Source organism: Capra hircus, chromosome 5 (genome assembly GCF_001704415.2).
Source record: "Capra hircus breed San Clemente chromosome 5, ASM170441v1, whole genome shotgun sequence".
Classification (NCBI taxonomy): Eukaryota; Metazoa; Chordata; class Mammalia; order Artiodactyla; family Bovidae; genus Capra; species Capra hircus.
In genome coordinates, this window is record NC_030812.1 from 69,835,115 (window position 1) to 69,856,419 (window position 21,305).

The window sequence follows — 21,305 nt, forward strand, 5'->3', positions numbered from 1 at the left end:
AAACATCCCACCATATTAGTCAGATGTGGTTTTTACTGCTTGCAGGTGAAGAAATCTGGTGTAATCTCCTACCTGATCTTATTAGCCCCAGAGAAACCCTTTTGCAGCCCATAGCCCCAGAGCCTTCCTTTCATGGTTACAGGTCAGGTCATGACACTTCTCTGCTCAGAAGGGAAGAGAAGAAAATCCCAAATCCTCAGCAAGGCACTCAAGGCCACCCCTGATGTGTCCCCAAGTGTCCCTTCTATGTATGTCTCCTGTGACATACGTCCCCTATATACTTGGAAAGAGGCCAACAGTCTTTCTCTGGGGGAAATGGCCTTCATTTAGGTAGACAGATTTTTGCCCTGGAATAAGCCATGATGGAACAGCAGCCTTCCTCTGTGCTAACTAGAGATGAAAGGAAGTAATGGAGACGGAAAGGGAAGATAAGATGTCCCTATGGGGTCTCTGCCATGGGATTTAGTCTCGGTTTCTCTCACACTCTGCTCCTACCCTTCCTTCCAGCCTCCCAGCCCCTGCCCCTGCCCAGGGACTCACATGTACGCTTTGTAGTTGGATCCAATTTTCTGGATGCGGATGTCATACTTGGAGTCAATGAAGGCCTCGGTGGTGGCATAGGTTTTAGCCATAGCCACCATGCTGGTGATGTCCTGGTAGTCGTGCTGGTTTTCTACTTTGATCTGTTGGGAGGATGAGAGGATGAATACCACATACCTGGTGTTCACTGAGCACATACCCCATGCTGGGACCCAGGGCTGCATATATAGTGACCGTGAGAAGATCATCTGCCTGGCAGCGGAGGCAGACACAGGATGCAAGTTGTTCCCCAAAGGCAGCATTCCACCTGGGGAAGTCAAGGGAGTCTTTATAGGAGGGGTGGGCTCTGAACAGGGGTCAGGAGAGGGAATACGATTCTCACATGGACTATGAAGCAGGTACATTCTCTGGAGAGGATGGAGGATGGACAAGCCAGGGGCAGGAGGAGCTGGGAGAGGGGGACAGGCCAGTGGTCCAGACCAGCTGAGGGGGCAGGAGGGTGGAGATACCTGAAGAGGGTCTTCAGGGAATAGACCATCGTGGGCCTCAACAGCTTTGGCAGGGGCTAGAATGCTAGCCTGAAGGCTCTGGACAGCCACTTGATGGAAAGGAGTTTAAACAAAAAAGTAGCCACATTTATGTTTGAGAAAAAGCACTCCTGCAGCAGTGTGGGGAGCTGGGTAGTGGGTGTGATATGGGATAGAGACCAGTGTAGGTGTGTGTGTGTGTGTGTGTGTGTGTGCGCATGTGGTGTGCATGGGCAGGTGTGTGCACATAGGCTGTGTGTGTGAAGTGTGTGGGGGACGTGTAGTGTGTGTGGAATGTACAGTTCGTGGCATATGTGTGGGGTATTTGCATGTGTGATGCACATGGTGTGGTGCTTCTGAGTGTGCAGGCAGTGTGGGCATGTATGTGTGTGGAGGGAGTGTGTTGGGAGTGTGACTGCTCTGGACACAGCTAGCTCTGCTAGGCCAGAGGCCTGGGGGAGAAACTCACTCATGCTGTTTACTGGGCTGAGGCCAGGGACACGGGGTGTGCCCTGGGGTCAGCGAGAGGTCTCAGGAGAGCTTCCAAGGCCAAGGGCAGGGGATGAGGCCAAGGCTCTGCGAGGGCGATCTCAAGACACACCAGAGGCTGACTCCAGCCCCTGTGCATGGCTGCATGCCCCCTCCCCTGTCATCCTCACTTGGACAACAGAGGGGTTTCTTGGCCAGCAGTGGGCAGAGGCCAGATCCTCGGGGATGGGTGTGTGGAGCTTGTGTGTGGGGTGGTGCTGTCCTTCCAGCTTCTTCCAGCCCTTTTTCCCCTGCCCTTCAGGCTCAGCAGTGCCTAGACCACTCCATCCCCCCATAACGATGCCGTCCACATCTGCCCCGACCTCACACTTACAGAACATCTCCTCAGTTCTCTTCTGGAACTCGAAACAGGACTGTGGGGCAGACAGGGTGGGCATTATTATAACCATTTAACAGATGTGGAAACGGAGATCTCTTTCCTTGTCCAAGGCCAGAGAGCAGCTAAGCACAGAGCTGAGAATGAAACCTAGGACTCCAAAAGTACAGTGTTCTCTGAACCATCTCAGGGTCCTTACGAGTGCACGCCTACTCCCCTGCCCAACAGATAGTAAACAGCTTGGCAGACCTCCTCTCTGCTCTCTTTGTGTCCCCGCCTCTGAGACCGTGAGCCTCCTCCCACCAAAGGCCGAAACCACCCTTTGTTCTAGGTCCCCTAAGGCTCTGACTGCTTGCTGTCCCCTCCTTCCTCAGCAATAGGACTCTTGAAGTTTTTTTCTGGGGATTTGGTCTCTCAGCTAAAGATGACTTTGTCTCAGTCTCCCTTATCTAGGTAGATGTAGCCAAGTGTCCAAGTCCAGCTAGTGAAAATGTGAGCGGATGTGATGTGAGCAATCTCTGGGTGGTGCCTTTAAGATGAAAGAAAACTTCCCTTTCCCTCTCCCTTCTTCTACCCGGCTGTGATGTTTACATGATGGTGGGAGCTGGTGCAGCCTTCATGGGCCACAAGATGGAAGCTGTGCACGTTGAGCACGACTGACTAATAAGGTGGAAGGAACCGGATTTCCCACACCATGGTGCCCCTAGTCTGCCCTTGATTGTGTATGCTCAGACTCCTACAGGAGAGTGAAGTAAACCTTTAATCTTCTTTAAGCCATTGTTATTTTGGCCTTTGTTAAAGCAGCCAAACTGTATTTCTGCCATGCATTTTTCAGCTCTTGCTCTTCACTGATTCTTTTTTTTTCCTTCTTCTTCTTTTTAAAAATTTTTATTTTTACTTGATTTTACTTTACAATACTGTATTGGTTTTGCCATGCATTGACATGAATCCACCATGGGTCATTGATTCTTTATCTTTTGAATCAGCATGATCACGGATCCACTAATCTCAGGTTGTTCCTGCTTGTCAGTACCTCAGTTACCACGGCTCTCTCTATCTCAGCATCCTCATCTTCCACTCACTCCCAAACCAACTCTCTTTGGATTCCATTCCCCACCATTCCACACAAAATGACTTGGCAAAGGTCACTTCTGACCTCCTCATCGGTGAATCCAATCGAGCCTCTTTGGGTCCTCTTGCTGCTTTGACACTCCATGGTATATGAAATCACTAAACTTAAAATTTGGTTTCACTATTCTCTTCTGGTTCTCTTCCTTTTTTCCCCTGGCAACTTCTTCACAGTCTATATTGCTTCCTCTTCCTTCAACTGCCCCTCGGGTGGTCATAGTATTTCATTCTCGGCCAACATTTGGGATCTGGTAAAGAGCGTCAGAGTTTCCGAAATTAAAGAATGGGGCTGGTAGCTTGCAGAAACAGCTTGTTTAATTCAGTTTTGTCAGTGGATGGACCTGGAAAGAACCAGAGCTACTTCTGCACCTCAGTTTCCTAGTAAGCACAACATACGCCACAGCCTGTCTCAGAGATTTCTAGTTGTCCACAGCATCCATTCTCTTTTTCTATAGCTGTGAAATGCCTTAATCTGGGGGTGCATGACCATCCAGAATAAACATTATACTTCCTCATCTCCCTGGCACCTGTGTGTGCTCATGTACTCAAGGCTGGTTGATCACATTTTGGTCAATGGGACTTGAGCAGAAGTTGGGTTTGAAATTCCAGGTCTGCCTTAAAAGGGAAATGTGTGTGTGAGGCAGGAAGGGGGAATGCTTCACAATTCTTTCTTTCCTCATCTGGCTGGCTGGAGGGGCACCATCATAGACTTTGTATCTGAAAGGCAACACCCCAGGAAGGAAGGATGGAAGGAGCCGGTTATGTGAGAGGGAAGGTCCTAGCTTGTTTAAGCCAACTTAGGTTTTTGTTACAGAAGCTAAACTTCATCCTTAAGTAAATATCTGTAGAATGCCTCATATATGCATTCATTTATTCACAGGATAGACAAAAGAGAGCAAAGAGAGAGAGTATAGATGCAGTGGTTTAATTAATTAATGGTCATCTCAACCTTCCTTTGTGAACCCTTCTAGAGTCGGGTGTTTGGGTGGGGCACTCATCCTGTCCTCTCCAGGACTGAACACGTAACCCAGGTTTCTTATACATAGGCTGGTCATTTTATGCTCAAGTTGTGTGCTGTCTGAGCCCCATGAAACCCGACTCCACCCCTGGCTCCATGTCTGTCTCCCCATTAGACACAAGCTTCCTGAGGGCAGACAAGGCGTCTTGTTCCCAGTTGTAACCCTGCTGTCTGCAATGCTGTGGATGGCCCAGACATGTCTGCTGGGTTGAGTTGAAGAAGGATGGATAAAGATGTAACTCTTTATAATTCTTTATAACTCTTGTAACTGGGAAGAGTGGAAGGGGATGGAAGGAAAAATACAGGGTCTTGGAAAAAGGCAAAGAAACTGTGTTTCAGGGAAACTTGTTTTATAAAGTAAATTTTTCTGTAAATGCTTGGGCTGGATTCCACACTTAAAAGGTTTACAGCTTCCTAGTGGAGCGCCAGTGGCGCAATCGGTGAGCGTGAGTGCAGTACTTGGAAGAGGCTTATGGCTTCCTTCATGAGCCTTGAGAACCTGGTGAAGTCAGGGGCCTTGCAGAGGGGAGCAGATGGCCTGTTGGGTGGTGCTGGAGGAGCTGCTGGGCTGGTGCTCAGGGCATAAAGGGAGGTGGCATGTGAAGGTGCTGGGGACGGGCAGCCATGGAACGGCCACAGCCAGGGAAGGGAGTCTTGGCACTCCGATGTATTTACTAGCTGGAAACCCCTCCAACTGTTCACAGAGACAAGCTGAAAACAGGAAACTGTAAATGAGCTGTGACTCAAGATTACCCATTTGCTGCTCTGGGGACCTGTGCCCAGTGAATTCCTTGACTCTGAAGACTCACATCCTCACCCACCTCCCTACCCACTCTGCGGCCCAGCCCTGTCTCTTGTGCCCTGCTTCCTCGGCCTTGCCCACCGCCCCCCTCCTCCTGGGCCCCATGCCTCCTCTCTCCCACATCCACTGCCTTCTCCGGTGCTTTGCCTCCTACTTGTAGTACCGCCTGTCCCCTCTGCCCCCTCTCCCTCTGCATCTCCCGTGGTTGCCTCTAGTGAGAGGCGACCTTTCCCCGTCTCTTCCTCTCCCTCCTCCTCCCCTTCCCCACTTGGCCCACCCCTCTCAGCGCTGTCTCCTTCCCATCTCTCCTCCTCGTTTTCCTCACTGGATCCCCGTGTGGTTTCTCACACTCTCCTCCTCTCTGGCTTTTTGAACTGCTTCACCTCCCTCATGTGAGTGTGAGTGTGTGTGTGCTTGCACGCTTGCATACATGTGCGGAGGGAGACAAACTGGAGACAGGAGCCAAGAGACAACTCCGAATCTCCTCAGTGGGCTTCATCCAGGCCTGGGAAAGTCACCTTACAGCCTCAGCAGACTGTGTGCTCTTTGCTTGAACACCTCAAGCAGTAACAGGGAGCTCACTATGGGGCAAGACAGCTCATACCATCTCAGGGAACTTGTCCTACTGTATATTAGACCAAGAGTGCTCAAATGGTTCCAATGACTGATCATACAGGGTAAGTCACGGCTCTTTGCCTTGAGTCTGGTTTTCATCCACTGGATGTGAGCCATCCAGGTATGCCCAAGTCACTCTCTTCTTAACCCATCCCAACATGAGAGCAAAATCTCTCAGTCATATCCAACTCTTTGTGACCCCATGGACTGTAGCCCGCCAGGCTCCTCTGTCCAGGGGATTCTCCAGGCAAGAATTCCAGAGTGGGTTGCCCTGCTCTCCTCCAGGGGATCTTCCCAACCCAGGGACTGAACCCTTATCTCCTTTGTCTCCTGCATTGGCAGGTGGATTCTTTACCACTAGCACCACCAGATTAATCACATAAACCAATGCCTTAAAATAAGTCTATGTATACCCTTCTTATGGTTTCCATTTCTTTGGACAACCCCAATGTACACTCTGTCTCAGCTAGTGCTGTAGCAAGAAGACAAAGATGCCACCTCCCAGAGTGAGCTGTGACAGACACCACTATGGCCAAGAACTGATAGCTTCACCCACGTTGATATAATAAGGTTGGGCTGTCAGAGATTAGAGATTGTGAGATGGTGATTTCTTAGGGAAAGGTTATGTCAGCCTACCGCTCTCCCTTGTGCTATGTCCAGCAGGGGCTTCAGTGGGACACCCACCAAGACTGCTATATCTCTGGTGCTGAATCCTTCCCAGGCTATCTGCAGGTGAGCATCCTGCTTTTGGTTTATCCAGGCTAAGGATGTGCATGCTTCCCATGGACCACAGGTGGGTGGTGTGGAGGGAGCAGGGCTGAAGGAGAGATGCTGCCTTTCCACCACCACTGCCCTGGTCCACGCCACCACCATTCTGCACTGGACTGCTGCTCTCATCTCATTTAGAATTCCTCTTGCCTGAGCCAAAACCTCAGACTGATTTCCTCAGAATCTCTGGGCATGGGCCAAGGCATCAGTATTTTTGTAAGCTCCCCAGGAAAATGTGTGCAGCCCAGGTTAAAAAGCTTCTATGATCTGGTTCCTGGTCATCTTTTTCTTTTGCACTCGGCCCAACCTGTCCCTGCCTCACTGCTTTTGCACTTGCTATTCTCTCTACTTGAAATCATTTTCCTGGGCACCTTCCCATGGCTGTTTTTTTCAGAGCCTTTTCCAGCTACTTGATATCAAGTAGCTACTCCTTCCTGCCACTCTGAGAAGTCTCTACTGAATTACTATTTTTTTTCTTAACAGCTTTGACTAGCTGAAATGACTTAATTGATAATGTGATTATTATCTCTCTCCTCCATTAAAATGTAAGCCCAATACTGAATAAAACCAGAGCCTCCTGTGTCTTTCTAGGGAGACAATACAACAAAATGTTGAAGAATGCAAGCTCAAAGCCCAGCTCCGTCACTTGTTAGCTGTGAGACCTTGGGGGAAGGTACTTAGCTTCTCTGTGTCTTACTTTCCTTATTAGCAAAATGTGGGTAACTTGTTAATATCCAGTGTGGATGATTTGATTGTTGTTGAACATCAAATGAGATACATATAAATGGTTTAGAAGAACTCTTCATTCACTACAGGATTTCAACAAATGTTAACTATTATTATCATTCCTTTTAATACCTTGAAACCCAGCATAGTGTTTGGCACACAGAAGATGGCTCAATATTTGCTGAAAGAATGAATGAAGAGGCCAGTCATGGGAAGAGCTGGGTGAAGAGAATCCAGGAAAAGGGGAAAGGTGGTACACTGGCCCTGGGACTGATGCTGCCTGTTGAAAAGAGACTCACAAGTATCAGCAGAAAACGGAGCCTTGAAGTTTTTTTGTGGAAGCTGAGGGCTAAGAGGGATTCATGCTTGGAGGAAGGGCTATCCCACTTGCCCTCAGCGGTGAACACTGGGAATGGGGCCAAGATCCTTCTTAGAAGATGGTTCACAATCAACATTGATAGAAATACACATGAGCCTTTAAAGCCCATCGCCCTATTTCAATAGCCTAGAAAATGTTTCAGGCGAGTATGACCAGCAGCTCACCCCAGCCAAATCCATCTCCATCAGGTTTCTGTTGAAGGCCCAGTTTGGAGCAGGCTCCATCTGCTGTGATGACCGGGGCAAGCTTGTTGTTTTCAAAGATAACTAACTATATGAGGCAATTTACTGAACTGGCTGATTTATTTATGAATAAGCTAAAAGCTAAGCAGGGGGATCTACCAAAAATAATAACTGTAGCTTCAGAACACTTGCTCTGTAGTCTCCTTTTCCGGCAATAATTAGCTGGTTGAGCCAGCTGGATATTCAGGCCACTCCTAGTTCGAGATAATAAAACCATAACCCTGGCACACAAACGCATGCTTGTTTTTCTGTTTTTATAACAGGAAGGCATGCTTCCAGCTCATTCCAAAGTGGTCTACGCTCATTAAGAAGCTAGTTAGATGGAGTGAGAGAGATGAGCTAAATATCTGTTTTCCCTCCCAGTAAATATTTCCCAGCCCTGTAGCTGTTTCACTCTCAAGGGTAGGTTCCATGCATACATCATTAAGCCATGCTCACAGAATTAAGCTCAAAATCATTCCTGAGTTCAGCATCAAAAGCTTAAAAGAGTTAAATGGGAGTTACAAAAAACCTAGTGCACGAGTCCCCACTTTCTGGATGTACGATGCCCATCTAAGGAATGATTTCACGGCATTCCAAGGCCAAAAGAAGCGCCAACTATTTATGTCCTACCAGCTTAGTCACTGAAATAAACAACGTACATAATATCTTTATTTCATTCATAAATAACTACAATCACTTACAAACGAGCCATGTGTGCTTGCTGGGCACTGCATACATTCCTGGACTTTAGAATCAGAGCAGACACTTCACCCCCATTTCCTGTTCCATACCGATTCCCATATAGTACTTGCCTTTTAGCACAACCACCACCAAAACCCCAGTTTTGCAAAAATGTGATGTCACCGAAAGGAATACGCTGTGATCTAATGTTGAAACTGTGAACCACCTCGGCTAGTAATTTGCATGGTGATTGACTGATGCCGAGAACTGCTGTGTTTCCCCCTGAAAATTTAAAATACACTCTGCTGCCCTAGGGCCTTGGGCGCAGAGTTTGGGAACTGTGGGCCTAAGGTTATTGCTTCTGGCACCCTCCCCCAGCAGTGAATAACGCAAGCCTCTGGTGCAACGTCCCTGGAGAAGAGCCTGTCTGCTCCTCCTGTGAAACGTGGGTTTGAGAAACCCGCAGCAGGCGGGGTGGGATAGCCAATAAACTGGTCCGTACTTTAAACCAGTCCCCACCTTAGGAAAGTTACAAGGATACTGTGCTTTTTAAATGACATAAATTCTATTCTAGATTGATTCATCAAGACAAGTCTCTTAGCTTAAGGTGGGCTAGTTAATGAGAGTAAGCAGTTTGGACTAGACTTTAAACCTATCTGAAATAAAATGTTGTTTAACTACTATATTAAATGGAGAATCAACGAACAGTCCCTGTCATTGAGGAGTTCATAGTCCACGGGAAAGACCGGTAACCAGACGATTCAATAGAGGGTGACAGATGCTGCGGCAGGGACCCTGGTGCACCCTGCAGTGGGAGCCAGGGCAGGCTTCCCAGATGAGGCGCCGGATTCTACTCCGACTTTCTTCATTGTGATTATGGAAAAGAGGATGACTTGAAACCCAAGGCTTCTCTTCTCTTTTAAATATCAGAGTAACAGTTCGAAGTGGGTGTTGGCATGGGTCTGTAAATATTCTCATTATTTTTACATGTATTTTTTCAAGATACCTATTTCTCCTTGAGCACTAACTATCCCAAGAACTGTACCACACAGTTTATCTACAGCATCTCATTTACTCTTCACAAACAACCCTAGGGGAAACCAGCCATGGTGTACCCTCATGAGCCGTGTCTCTGTAAACAACTATAAAACTGGAAAAAAACTAATGAGGTAACAGTGCTAAGGCAGTGGGAACAGGCTGTGCAAGGCTGATCCCTGAGATGAGGGGCATCAGGAGGTGGGCCCCTGTGCACCCAGCCCCTTTCCTCACCTCCTCTCAGACTCTCTGCATGTGTCCGCAATGCTCCCACACACTGGTCCCCTGGCACTTCTTCAACCACTCCAGCTCTTTCCTGCCTTTGGGCTTTCACATATGTGCTTCTCTCTGGAAGGGTCTTCACTCTTGCTTTTGCAAGGCTGGCTCATTCTCTTTCCTCAAGTCTGTGGCCTGTGTTCATGGGCCACCACCTCAGAAGTTTCTCCAACAGCTCTACCATGTTTTTCTCTCTTAACAACATGTTGTTCTTCTGCCTGTACTGAGTAAAGTTTATAAGTGTATTTGTTTGCTCATTTATACCCTATCTGCCTCTCCCACTAGCCAGTGATTCCTACACCCCATGCTAGCACAGCACCTGGCATGCTGCAGGTGCTCAATAGAGAGCTTCTGAATGAAGGAAGGAAGGAAGGATATATCAGATTGGCCCTACCTCTTCCTGTGGGAGGTGGGGGAAATGTGGAGATGGAGAATTCCTCCTCCCCTTTTGTAAGAGTCACTGAAGCTCAGAGACCACAGAGAGCAGACCTGAGACCTCCTCATGGAAGATGCAGGACTTGCAGACAACTTGACCACTCAGTCAAGCCTCCCTGTAACCTCCCACTTCACCAGTGACACTCAGAGAAGCAAAGGGCTTGTCCAAGGTGCCCCAGCTAGTAAGTGGAGGGATGGAGACTTGAATCTGGTGTGCTGAGATCAGAACCCCATGATCTGTTCACGACACTGCCCTGCTTTGAATGCAAAGGATGGAGGCAACTCTTTTCCTTCTTTTTCCTTCCCACCCCTACCCTGTATCCTCACTTGGATCTTTTGCAAACTCTCCTGACAGATATACTTGAGCTGGCAAAGGGTAGCCCCTGGGAGTACAATGGGGCAGGTGCCCAGTCTCTTCCTGGAAGGTCTTAGGGAGGACAAACTCTACCAGCCAAACTCTACAGCCGAGGTGCCCCCAAGCTGGAATTGTGGCCCAGATGACTCAACCCCAGGGCCTCTTGGACAGGGTAGCCTGTGCCAGGGACCCTGGCATGGCTGAGGCTCAGAACTGATTCACGGGGCAGGCTGCCACCACCTGAATCACCCCTCTACCTCTGGGTGGAAAGAAGAGGCTGGGGGCTGAGGGGGCCACTGGGTAGGGACTGATTGACTCATCTGGTGAATAAACAATAATAATGACTGTAACAACAATAACGATGGACCACGTCGGCTACTCTTAATGCGCTACTGTAACAGCTGTGTATTAATTCACATAGCCTTTATGACAATCCTATATAGTAAGTACTGTGACTTCCCCATTTCACACATGAAAAGACTGTGGCCCAGCAAGGTTATGTAATTGGTTGCAGGACCTAGAGCTGGCATATGGAAGTGCTGAGATTCTAGCTAAAGTCTGTCTGGCTCCCAAATCCAGCCATTCATTTGATAAATATTGATCCCCTACTGTAAGCCAGGCACTGTTGTGGGCACCAGGGAATATACACTGATGGGGTTGGGTGAGGAGTTAGTAAACAAATACATATGTGACATATTAGGTAGGGGAGATGCCTTGCCCAAGCCTACACCACACTCCTAGGGCAGCCCACACCTGATGATGGATTGGAGCAGGAGTTCAATGGCACAGCCCCTTGCCATGATTTGGGATGATTCTGAAGGGCCACCTCAGCCCTGGAACTCCTTACAGAGTCAGCTGAGGTCTCTGCTGTAACTGCTGCTGCTGCTAAGTCGCTCAGTCGTGTCCAACTCTGTGCGACCCCAGAGACAGCAGCCCACCAGGCTCCCCCATCCCTGGGATTCTCCAGGCAAGAATACTGGAGTGGGTTGCCATTTCCTTCTCCAATGCATGAAAGTGAAAAGTGAAAGTGAAGTCGCTCAGTCGTGTCTGACTCTAAGCGACCCCATGGACTGCAGCCTACCAGGCTCATCTGTCCATGGGATTCGCCAGGCAAGAGTACTGGAGTGGGCTGTAATTGCACTGCAGTTCAACTTCTCCCCTGCCTAATCTTGCTTCCCTCACGTCCCAAGCCAGTGCTTTCAAGCTCAGATCCCAATGTGCATCTTGAAGCAAGTTCCCATCTCAGGGTCTACTCAAAACTTATTCTCCACTTCCTCCATCCTAACAGAACCCCAGTTTTGTTTAGGCGTCTACCCACCTCCACCTGACCATGGGCTTCAGGGGGAACTGAAGTTATTCCCCACACAACAGGTGAATCCAGACTATAATCAGTCAACCAGAACACAGCACTCTTGTCTCAATGGCCCAGGGCTGGACTCATGAATAGATCAGCTCAATGAGACGGAAGAGAACATCCCAGAATGCCACTAGCAGCAGGGCTAAGACCGAGGAAGCTGCCCAAGAGTGAAGCTGGGACTGGGGCCAGCCGGCAGAGGCAGAATGCGCCCAGGACCTCAGCGACACTGAGACACTAATCCTTGGGCTTTCAGAGTGTTTAAGCCAGTTTGAGGTGGAATTTTCCGTTTCTTGCAGGGTCGACGCATTTACTGGCTACTGGCTGTCTAAGCCTGCTCTGCTGGCAATGAGGCTGTCTGTAGGAAGGTGTTCTCGCTGAGGCTCTTGTTGGAGACAGACTTTTTCCCTGGGCCCTGGGGGCTCTCGGTCCTTGTCTTCAGCAGCAGGGTACCTTTAGGTTGGAGGAAAGCTATTAGGGGAGTCTCTTATTTCCAAACTCCTGTAGTTTCTTTCTATGTGGAGGGAGCGACATTGCTGGCCTGTCTGCCCCCGCCGCTCACTCCTCCTCAGAAGTGACAGATTCAGATCAGAGGGTCTGAAAGAGAAATGGGGTAAACGTAGAAGACTCACCCATTCTCCTCTCCTTTGTCTTTGGAAGCTGTCTTCCCACAAACAGCACTAGTCCGCTCTGCTTCTCAGATTGTAAGTTTTCTGAGTCAGGCCCAGCACAGGGAAGCCTGAGGCAGCCCAGCAATGCGTGCATCTGATGGACAAGTCTGTCTAATTCTGGAAACCCATTTGCCTGCACAACTAAGCCACATTCTTTAATATCTTTATTTGTACAAATGCATTTGATTTTTCAAACTCCTTACTATACCACAACACCTCCCACGGTGCCTGCAACATGGCTGACTGGTTGGAAAAGGGTATTCTAGCAGTAAAGTCAGGCATGAGGCTGGCTGAGGACCTTTCATGCTTCTTCCAATCCAGACCCAGGGGTGCTATTATCTGACAAAGTACCCCAGTTGTGTTGAAGAGTCAACTTTTTTGTCCCTTAACACTTACTTTGAAATGGCATTCATTCAGTGGTTCCTCTTAAGAGACCTTCCACAATGAATAGCAAAATGGCACCATTAGTTGTGGTTTTATCAAAGTTGCCAGAATCTTCCCTTGACCCAACTGGAACCTCTCTCCTGCCTTTTCCCCTCTTCCTTGTGTGACCTTTGTGGGCTGAAGAGAGGGCAGCAGGCTCCTTGCAGGGCTCATTAACATCTGCCTTTTCCTTGCTTGAAGCCATCCGTAGTAAGCCGCCTCTTCAGGGTTTGAGAATGTGACCTTCAGGCAAGGCACCGTGTTGGTTGGCTTGGAGAGGTATGACTCACCGTGACATGATCACCGCTCTGTGCGACAGGGCCTGACAGTGAGCCCGTCTCCCCCAGGTCCCTGTCTAGCACTCCCCTTTGTCTGGGCTTTCACAGGGAGTGTCTTGACCCTGGACTTGACCGGCTTTGCCTGCCTGTCAGCACTTCTTGGCTAAGCTGCTCCACCCCACTCTCTTTTCTGCCCAACAGGAGAATAAAGGGAGCCTCAGAGCCTCCCAGGCAGGATCAGATTCCAGATCTGCGTAATGAAAACACACCAAGCCAAGCAAACAAAGCAGATGCTCCCTCAGCCAGGCTTATTATTTCAACCTCTCTGTGGACGTCTCGCTGCTTCGGGCCATGTCTGCCTGCCCAGGGTCCCTCCTCCCGCTCCAGGCCAGCAGCCTGGGCTTTCGTGGCGGAGGCACATGACCAACCACACCGAAGAAAAGACCACCGAGAGCCAAGAGGCCTGGACTCCAGTTCCAGCAAGTTGCCTACCTTCTCTGAACTCCTGGCTTCAAAGTTAACCATGCTAGCTTAGGAGGTAAAAGCCAATTGAGGGCAGCATTCTCCACAACAGCCAAGATATGGAAACAGCCTAAGTGGTGTCTGTCAGTGTCTGTCAGAATGGATAAAGAAAATGTGGGGATATACGTGTGTGTATATTATACACATACATACATATATATGTACACACACACACACACACACACACATATAATTGAGCCACAAGAAAGAAGGATACCCTGCCATTTGTGACAACATGGATGGACACTGAGGGCATTATGTTAATGAGACAAATCAGGCAGAGAAAGACAAATATTATCTGACCTCATTTATATGTGGATCTAAGAAAACCAATCTCAGAGAAACAGACTATAGAATGGTGGTTACAGGGGCTGGGGGTAGGGGAAATTGGGGAGATTTTCTTGAAGGCTATAAGTAGACAACTAGAAGATGAATGAACTCTGGAGATCTGGTGCATGGTAAAGTGACTCTAGTCAACAGTACTGTATGTGTGTGTGTATATATATATATATTTACTGTATTATATATTTCAAAGTCGCTAAGAGAGCAGGTGGTAAATTTTTTCTTACCACACAAAAAAAAATTATAACTATGTGATGGGAAAAAGGAAGGTTTTATGCTGTGATGGTAAACATATTGCAATACATGAATATATCAAGTCAACATGTACACCTTAAATTTACACAGTGTTATGTGTCAATTATATGCTATTTTTAAAAATGTAAATTGAGGTTAAGCGTGAGATCTCTGAAGCCAGACCTCCTGGGTTTGAACTCTGGCTCACCAAATATCAAATATCAAAAACCTCTCTCTTCCAGCTCTCTCAGCTGTATAGTGGTTATCAGTACCTGACTCAGATGCCCTTCAGGTAAGAGGAAGAAGCTAATCTGTGTCCAGTCCTCAGACAGTGCTGGCCTGTATCATGCCCTTAACAATCCATCATCACTCTCCTCACTTCTAAGATGCTCACAGTCTGTAAGGGGAGTCAGGCATGCACCTGAAAGTGCGCTAGAGTTGCCCATGGAGCAGCAGAATTCTGCATAGGCACAGTACAGGCACATTGTCGGGGTTACACCCACTGAGGGCTCGGGGAGAAGTTTAGGGATCTCTGGAGCTGAATCTAGCGTTGATGAGACTGACATGGTGCGGGTGATCGTGGAAGATAAAAGAGCGAGGGAAAGGCAGAAGAGAGTAAAACTGGCTGCATGTTTGGGGACTGGAGAGGGAGTGGGTGTGAAGAGCCCTCGGTGTGAAGGGAGAGAGGACCCTAGAGGGTTTAGTGGGTTCTGGGGGATCTTGGAGCCTTTATTCATGGATAACATGGAGCCACTGCTGGGTTTTAAGCAGAAGAGGGATGTAACAGTTCTGGGTTTTAAGACCCAAGGTCAGCAGACACTGGGAAATGGATAGGAGGGACCATCCAGGGGGCCTGGTGAACTTTAAGTAGTGGTTGCTCCAGCTGAGGCCAGAAGTGGTACAGAACTGACCTGAGACAGAAGGAAAAGGCAGGGAGTGCGTGCGGTGGGTGTGGGAGTCACGGGAGCCAAGCAAGAGAACCACATGGCTCTGCGTGCCGAGTGCTGCCCAAATGGTGGCCCCTGCTGGGAGCTTCTACGCCCGGACGCTGGCTGTGCCGCAGTGAGGAGGGTGGGATAGCCTCAGGTCACACAGCTTGTGAGCAGAGGAGAAGGATGCCCATCCATCGTCTGGATTCAGAGCTCCTGGCTGGGGCTACTGCACATGGCTGCCTCTCTATGGGAATGACTTTTATGCAGCTCCTTCCATGAGCCTGCAATGCGGGAGATCTGTGTTCCATCCCTGGGTTGGGAAGATCCCCTGGAGAAGGGCATGGCAGCTCACTTCAGTATTCTTGCCTGAAGAATCCCATGGACAGAGGAGCCTGGAGGGCTACAGACCATGGGGTCGCAAACAGTCGGACATGACTGAGCGACTAACACTTTCACTTTCCTATGTGTCAGGCCTTGCCCTAAGTCACCTGCCCGTCACCCAGCTACTAAGTGGCAGAATTGTGATTCAAACTTAGATGTCTTATCACTATGTTGAATTATCTTGGGTGTCACTCTGATTCAGGTGAGACCACCGGGGTGGATGCAAGTGGATGTGATTGTTGAAGGCATTGCTGTCCTGAGAGCCACATGTGTAAATTCTAAATTTTCTAGTAGCCACATTAAAAAAGGTAAAAGTAAAAAAGAAAAAAATTAATGACATATTTTGTTTAACTCAATGTCTAAAAATATTTATCATTTCCATGTGTAACCTCATTATAAAAATTATGAATGCTATGCTTAACTATAAGGACCTTTATGACAAGGTATCTAGACATTTTATAAAGTCAACTTATACAAATAGAATTCAAGCTATTTCCTTTACTTTTGTGGCCCTGGTAGCTTATACTTGCTGGGTATAGAGGCCTCTCTCCCAGTTGTCTGTAGAGTGGTTTTAATAGGGGCAATGCTGAAGAAGGGTTAGGTATATCAATGCCATACCTAATCTTGCTCATGGGCAATTCTGCAACCCATTAAACATGGTATTTAACCCCTCTCTCCACACTCTGCCCTTTTAAGGAGGGTTGCAAATCTGCTGACTTTCCTGAAGGACTTGGGTGTCGTCTATCTCCGGCCAGACAGTGGAAGAGGACGAGAGCAGGGATCCTGCCAGAGGATGGTTAGACTCCTTGTCTGTCTGGCTCCCTTGGGACACACTGAGATGTTAAAGGCCACTGTAAACATTTTTCAAAAAACAAAAGAGAGATTTCTTTTGTGTGGGTTGGGAGGTGACTCCCTGGCAAGGGGTATTACTCACTTCACCAAAGTTAAAGAAGTAAGAGCACTGTGCTGAGGTTTGGAAAAGCTGAGGTGTTTTTCTTTTAATTCAAACACTTAGTTTTCCTGTTGGGGTTGGATCTGTGCAGGCTTCTCTCCCAGGAGGATGTGCCTTGAATTAGGGAAGTGGGTGTAACAGGGTGGTGGGGGAAAGCCTTGGTGGAAGGAGAGAGGGCAGGGTGCTGAGAAGTTCTGTTCTGGGTATACTGCCTTCAATAACTCTACATCTATTCAGCAAACAGCTCAGAGCCTCAATGTGTGAAGGGGCCTGAGAGGGCATCTGGTCAACCCTCTCATTTTGCAGATGAGGCAGTTGACATACAGGGAGGGGCAGAAGACTTGCCCACAGTTGCTCACAAGTCGAGGACTGAGACTGCCAACTCCTCTCTCCCAGTGCACCACAGTGAGGTGTGCATGGCGTTGGTTGTCCAAGGGATGCCCTATGTTGTTTGACTCTGTGTCTGACTCTGTGTCTGACTCGTGTCTGACTCTGTGACTTCATGGATTACAGCATGTCAGGAGGACATGCTGAGGACCATCCCTATCATCCACTATCTCCCAGAGATTGCTCAAGTTCATGTTCATTGAGTCAGTGATGTTAACATTTTAACTTTTAACACTTAGTTATTTATTTCAATGTGTGTTAGGAAAAACTGTCCAGTCCATGAAACTCATAATCTATGACGGGATATAGGATGTCATTTAAAGATACATTTATTAAAGCAAACAGAAAGGTAGCATGTTTGTAAGTATGTGTGTGTATTGTTTTTTAAATGTTGGGAAATAACAGAATAGGTGACCTGTAGGCTAGTTATAAATCATGACCACAGTCCACCCCACCTTTCGGGCATATGGTGCTGCAGGGTGAAGCCTGGGGAGGCCTTTCTAGGTTCTCCTAGGATTGGGCATTTTCAGCCTGAGAAGCAGCCGCGCCCTCAATCCCCAGTGTCCCCTTTCCTTCACCTCGTCCTTTGATTCTACTTTCTTTTTCGGTTTCTCCTGTCCCTTTGTGTCCTTCTGCTCCCCACGCCCAGAATAGCCATGAGGCAGGCAGAATGGCTTTCCTATGCGGATCTGTGAGCTCCCCATCCCAGGAGCTGGGGTTCATACAGGACCCCGGCTTCTGGGGGCCAGAGTCTGGGATTTTTCTCATCCTGTCTCCAGGAAATTTCAAGCTTACTGTATCTATTTGCCTTCTTCCCAGAGCTGCCTACCTGTAAAAAAAAACCAAACTCTTAAAATATTAATGGTTAACAGTGGATAAATACCTCACCAGCAGCCCCCTCCTAAAACCCCTGGTCTATGACAATGGTACATTAATAGGCCTTGGGATATCCCTAAATCATAACTAAAATGCAAAATCAAAAGACTGTGAAGCTACGACACATCATTATCACCCAAAGTCTACAGTTTACATTAGCGTCACTCTATGGGTTTTAACAAATGTATAAAGACACGCATCCACCATCACAGAATAATACAGGGTACTTTCACTGCCGGAAAACTCTGTTCTCTGCCTGCTCTGCACTCCCCTTTAAGCCTTTGGTAATCACTGATCCTTGTATTTTCTCCACAGTCTTCCCTTTTACATATATTTGGAATCATACAATATGTAGCCTTTTAGGATAGGATTCTTTCTTTTAGTAATACCCATTTATATTTCTTTTCATGGCTTCATAGTTCATTTCTTTTCAGCACTGAATAAAATTCACCAATTGTAAAAAAGATACCACTCCAGTGGGGGATGTTGATAATGGGGGAGGCTGTGCAGGTAAGGGGGGAGTGGGAATATGGGAATCTCTTTACCTTCTGTTCAGTTTGGCTAAGAATCTAAAAATGCTCTAAAAAATAAATTCTATTTAGAAAAAAGGACTATGAAGGGTGGCCATGTTTGTGAACCCAAGAACTCAAGGGTGGGTTCTATGCGAGGGTTAAGATAAAATAAATGAAAGTTCTCATCTCCTAGTCTTCTTAAGAGTAGTGATCATAAAGGAGTGTCTATGAGACAATAATTTACCATGGATTGAGTGCCTTCTAGCATCAAAATTCTCATCAAAGCAGGGATTATGATTTGATCTCCACTGTATTCTCAGTGACCAGAACACTGCCTGGCACTTAGTAGGGGCTCAATTAATGTCTGTTTTGTTTTTTCTTTCCTATTTTTTGGCTGCATCCTGTGGTATACAGGACCTTAGTTCCCCACTCAGGAATCGAAACTGTGTCCTCTGCAGTAGAAGCACAGTGTCTTAACTGTGCTTAACTGGAACGCCAAGGAAACCCCATTATTAACATTTGTTGAGAAATTAACAAAAATATCGGGATCTATGCTAGGCACTGGGGCTCCAATCATATTTCTGCTCTAGGGGTCTGAAACACTGACAAGCTGATGCAGAAAGACAGAACAGTAAGACGGTACAGCAAGAGGGAGCCGGGCTAGGTCCAGAGGGGGCTCAAAGGAAGGCAGAGGGGATAGAAGGCTTTAAAGGGGAGAGGCTGCTTCAGCTGGGTCCAGGAGGAGGAGTTCCGAGGGGGTGACATCCAGAAGTATGATGTGAGGTGTGTGAAGTGCAGGTAGGTTTGGGAGGACTTAGCTTAAGGTGGGTCACCTTGCCTGTTCCTGGGGTCACACTCTGGACATTTCTGACAATAAATCAGGTCCTGAACTTAAAGACACCAGCTCCCCTTCTCTACACCCCATTCTAACCGCCCCTCCCTGGATCCAGCCCAAAGTCTCAGGGCCTTGTGCGCCACCGCACGTGTCAGTTTTTGGATGATGGCCTTCAAGGGGGCTCTATCCAGAAGCACCAACTATGCATGCAGGCTGGAAGTGACAGCATCTTAGAACTGGCTCATATTGACTTATAAGTTGTTATTCAGTCACTAAGTCGTGTTTGACTCTTTGCGACCCCATGGACTGCAGCACACCAGGCTTCCCTGTCCTTCACCATCTCCTGAAGTTTGCTCAAACTCACATTTATTGAGTTGGTGATGCCATCCAACAATCTCATCCTGCTCTCAATCTTTCCCAACATCAGGGTCTTTTCCAATGAGTCTGCTCTTTGCATCAGGTGGCCAAAGTATTGTAGCTTCAGCTTCAGCTTCAGCATCAGTTCTTCCAATGAATAGTCAGGGTTGATTTCCTTTAGGATTGACTGGTTTGATCTTCTTGCTGATCAAGGAACTCCCAAGGATGTAATTGTTAAATATTTAGAAAATTTGTGAGCCAGTTATTAACCATTGTTAGCTTCAAGCTGTCCCCAGTGGAAGGACTTACACCCTAGAAATTGGCAAACACTACAAATTTGGGCACTTTTTTCTCCCTGAAGAGTCAGTTTGCCAGAACACCATTGGTTGGAAGACTACTTTTGCTGACTCTCTTTCAGTATTCCATGGAAGGATTTGAAGTGTTACAATAAAAACTGGATTATTGTTTTGTTAAAACAATATATTTAAGAGCTTGATTTTTCAAGCACCCAAAGAGCAAACTCAAATATATGCATTAACTTGGGATTCCTGGACAATCCTTTTTTGTGCAGTCTGCAGAATAAGGCTTCTCCTTCCAACTTGGTTTATTTAGAGAATAACCTGATACTGCAGAGCAAGAAATCACTAGTTATTTTCTCAAAACCATGCTCTGCAAGGACACAAAATATAAAGGGAGGCTGGGTGCTGAGGCTGACCAAGTTCATCAGAATAACCTCAAGGCTCTTCTGGCAGAGTTGTAAAAGTTATAGAATGAAATGACAGCTAATATAATACTACTTTTATCCTCGTTATAATTTCAAGTTCTGTAGTATTTCACTGGAAAAGGGCTTTTTTTTTTTTTGCCCAGTCAACTTATTTTGCAGAAGAGGAATCTGAGAGGGACAAGGTTACTTTGCTTCTGATGGTACAGCTTCTGGAAAGGGAAGGGAAGGGAGGAAACCTGGAAGGAAGGAAGAAGACTTTCTGAAAGTCAGAACTCCTGGCTCCCCCATCTAGTGCTCTTTCCCACATGAAGGAGGAACATGTCCAAATTTCATCACAAACCTTCCTTGACTTTCAATGGCGTCATGTCCTGGTAAACCCACACTAAGTTGAAAATATCGTTAGGTTGCAAATGCATTCAATGCACCTCACCTAGTGAACACCATCACTGAGCCAAGCCCACCTTCCATGTGCTCAGCACCTACACTAACCTACAGTTGGCCAGGATCATCTAACACAAAGCCTGTAATCAGGTGCTGAATCTCTCATGTGATTTGTCGAATACTGTACTGAAAGTGAAAGACAGAATGGGTGTCTGGGTACAGGACGGTTTTAAGTGTGTCTGTTGTTTACCCTTGTGGTTGTGTGCTGACTTGGAGCTGCTCCCCAGCATCATAAAGGGGTATCAAACCGCGTATCACTAGCCATGAAAAGATCAAAATTCCAAGTGTGGTTCCTGTCGAAGGCATATCACTTTCACACGATGGTAAAGTCAAAAAATTATAAGTTGAACCATCCTAAGTCAGAGATTGTATTTTGAGCAGGGAACAAAATCACCATAGTAATACGTGCCCAAAATGTCTTAACTCAACCCATGCTCACTAGGGTTTAGTAAGTGTGCACCTACAAGGGCCAACGTGTCTTGGCCTGGCTGATCTCTCTGACCTCATTCCTTTCCATCTACCCCTTCACTCTTTCAGTTCCTAGAATCTGCCAAGCTCAGTGCTGCCTCAGGGCCTCGGTATTCATTCCTTCTTCCAGAGAAGCTCCTGCTGCAGTCTCACAGCTGACTCCTCATTGTCTTTGTCCCATTGCTCTATCCTCCCTGGAGAGGCCTCTTCTAATCCAAGGTAAAGCGGCTCTTTCACTTCCC

General features: G+C 47.4%; 1 protein-coding gene across 1 annotated transcript in view; it reads right to left on the reverse strand.

Annotated features, from left to right (window-relative positions):
- SYN3 (synapsin III) overlaps positions 1-21,305 on the reverse strand; it is a 475,640-nt gene that overhangs the window by 27,781 nt on the left and 426,554 nt on the right. The window contains exon 8 of the mRNA XM_005680589.3: positions 541-683. Within this exon, the coding sequence (XP_005680646.1) occupies positions 541-683 (143 nt within the window). The remainder of the gene's footprint in view (positions 1-540; positions 684-21,305) is intronic.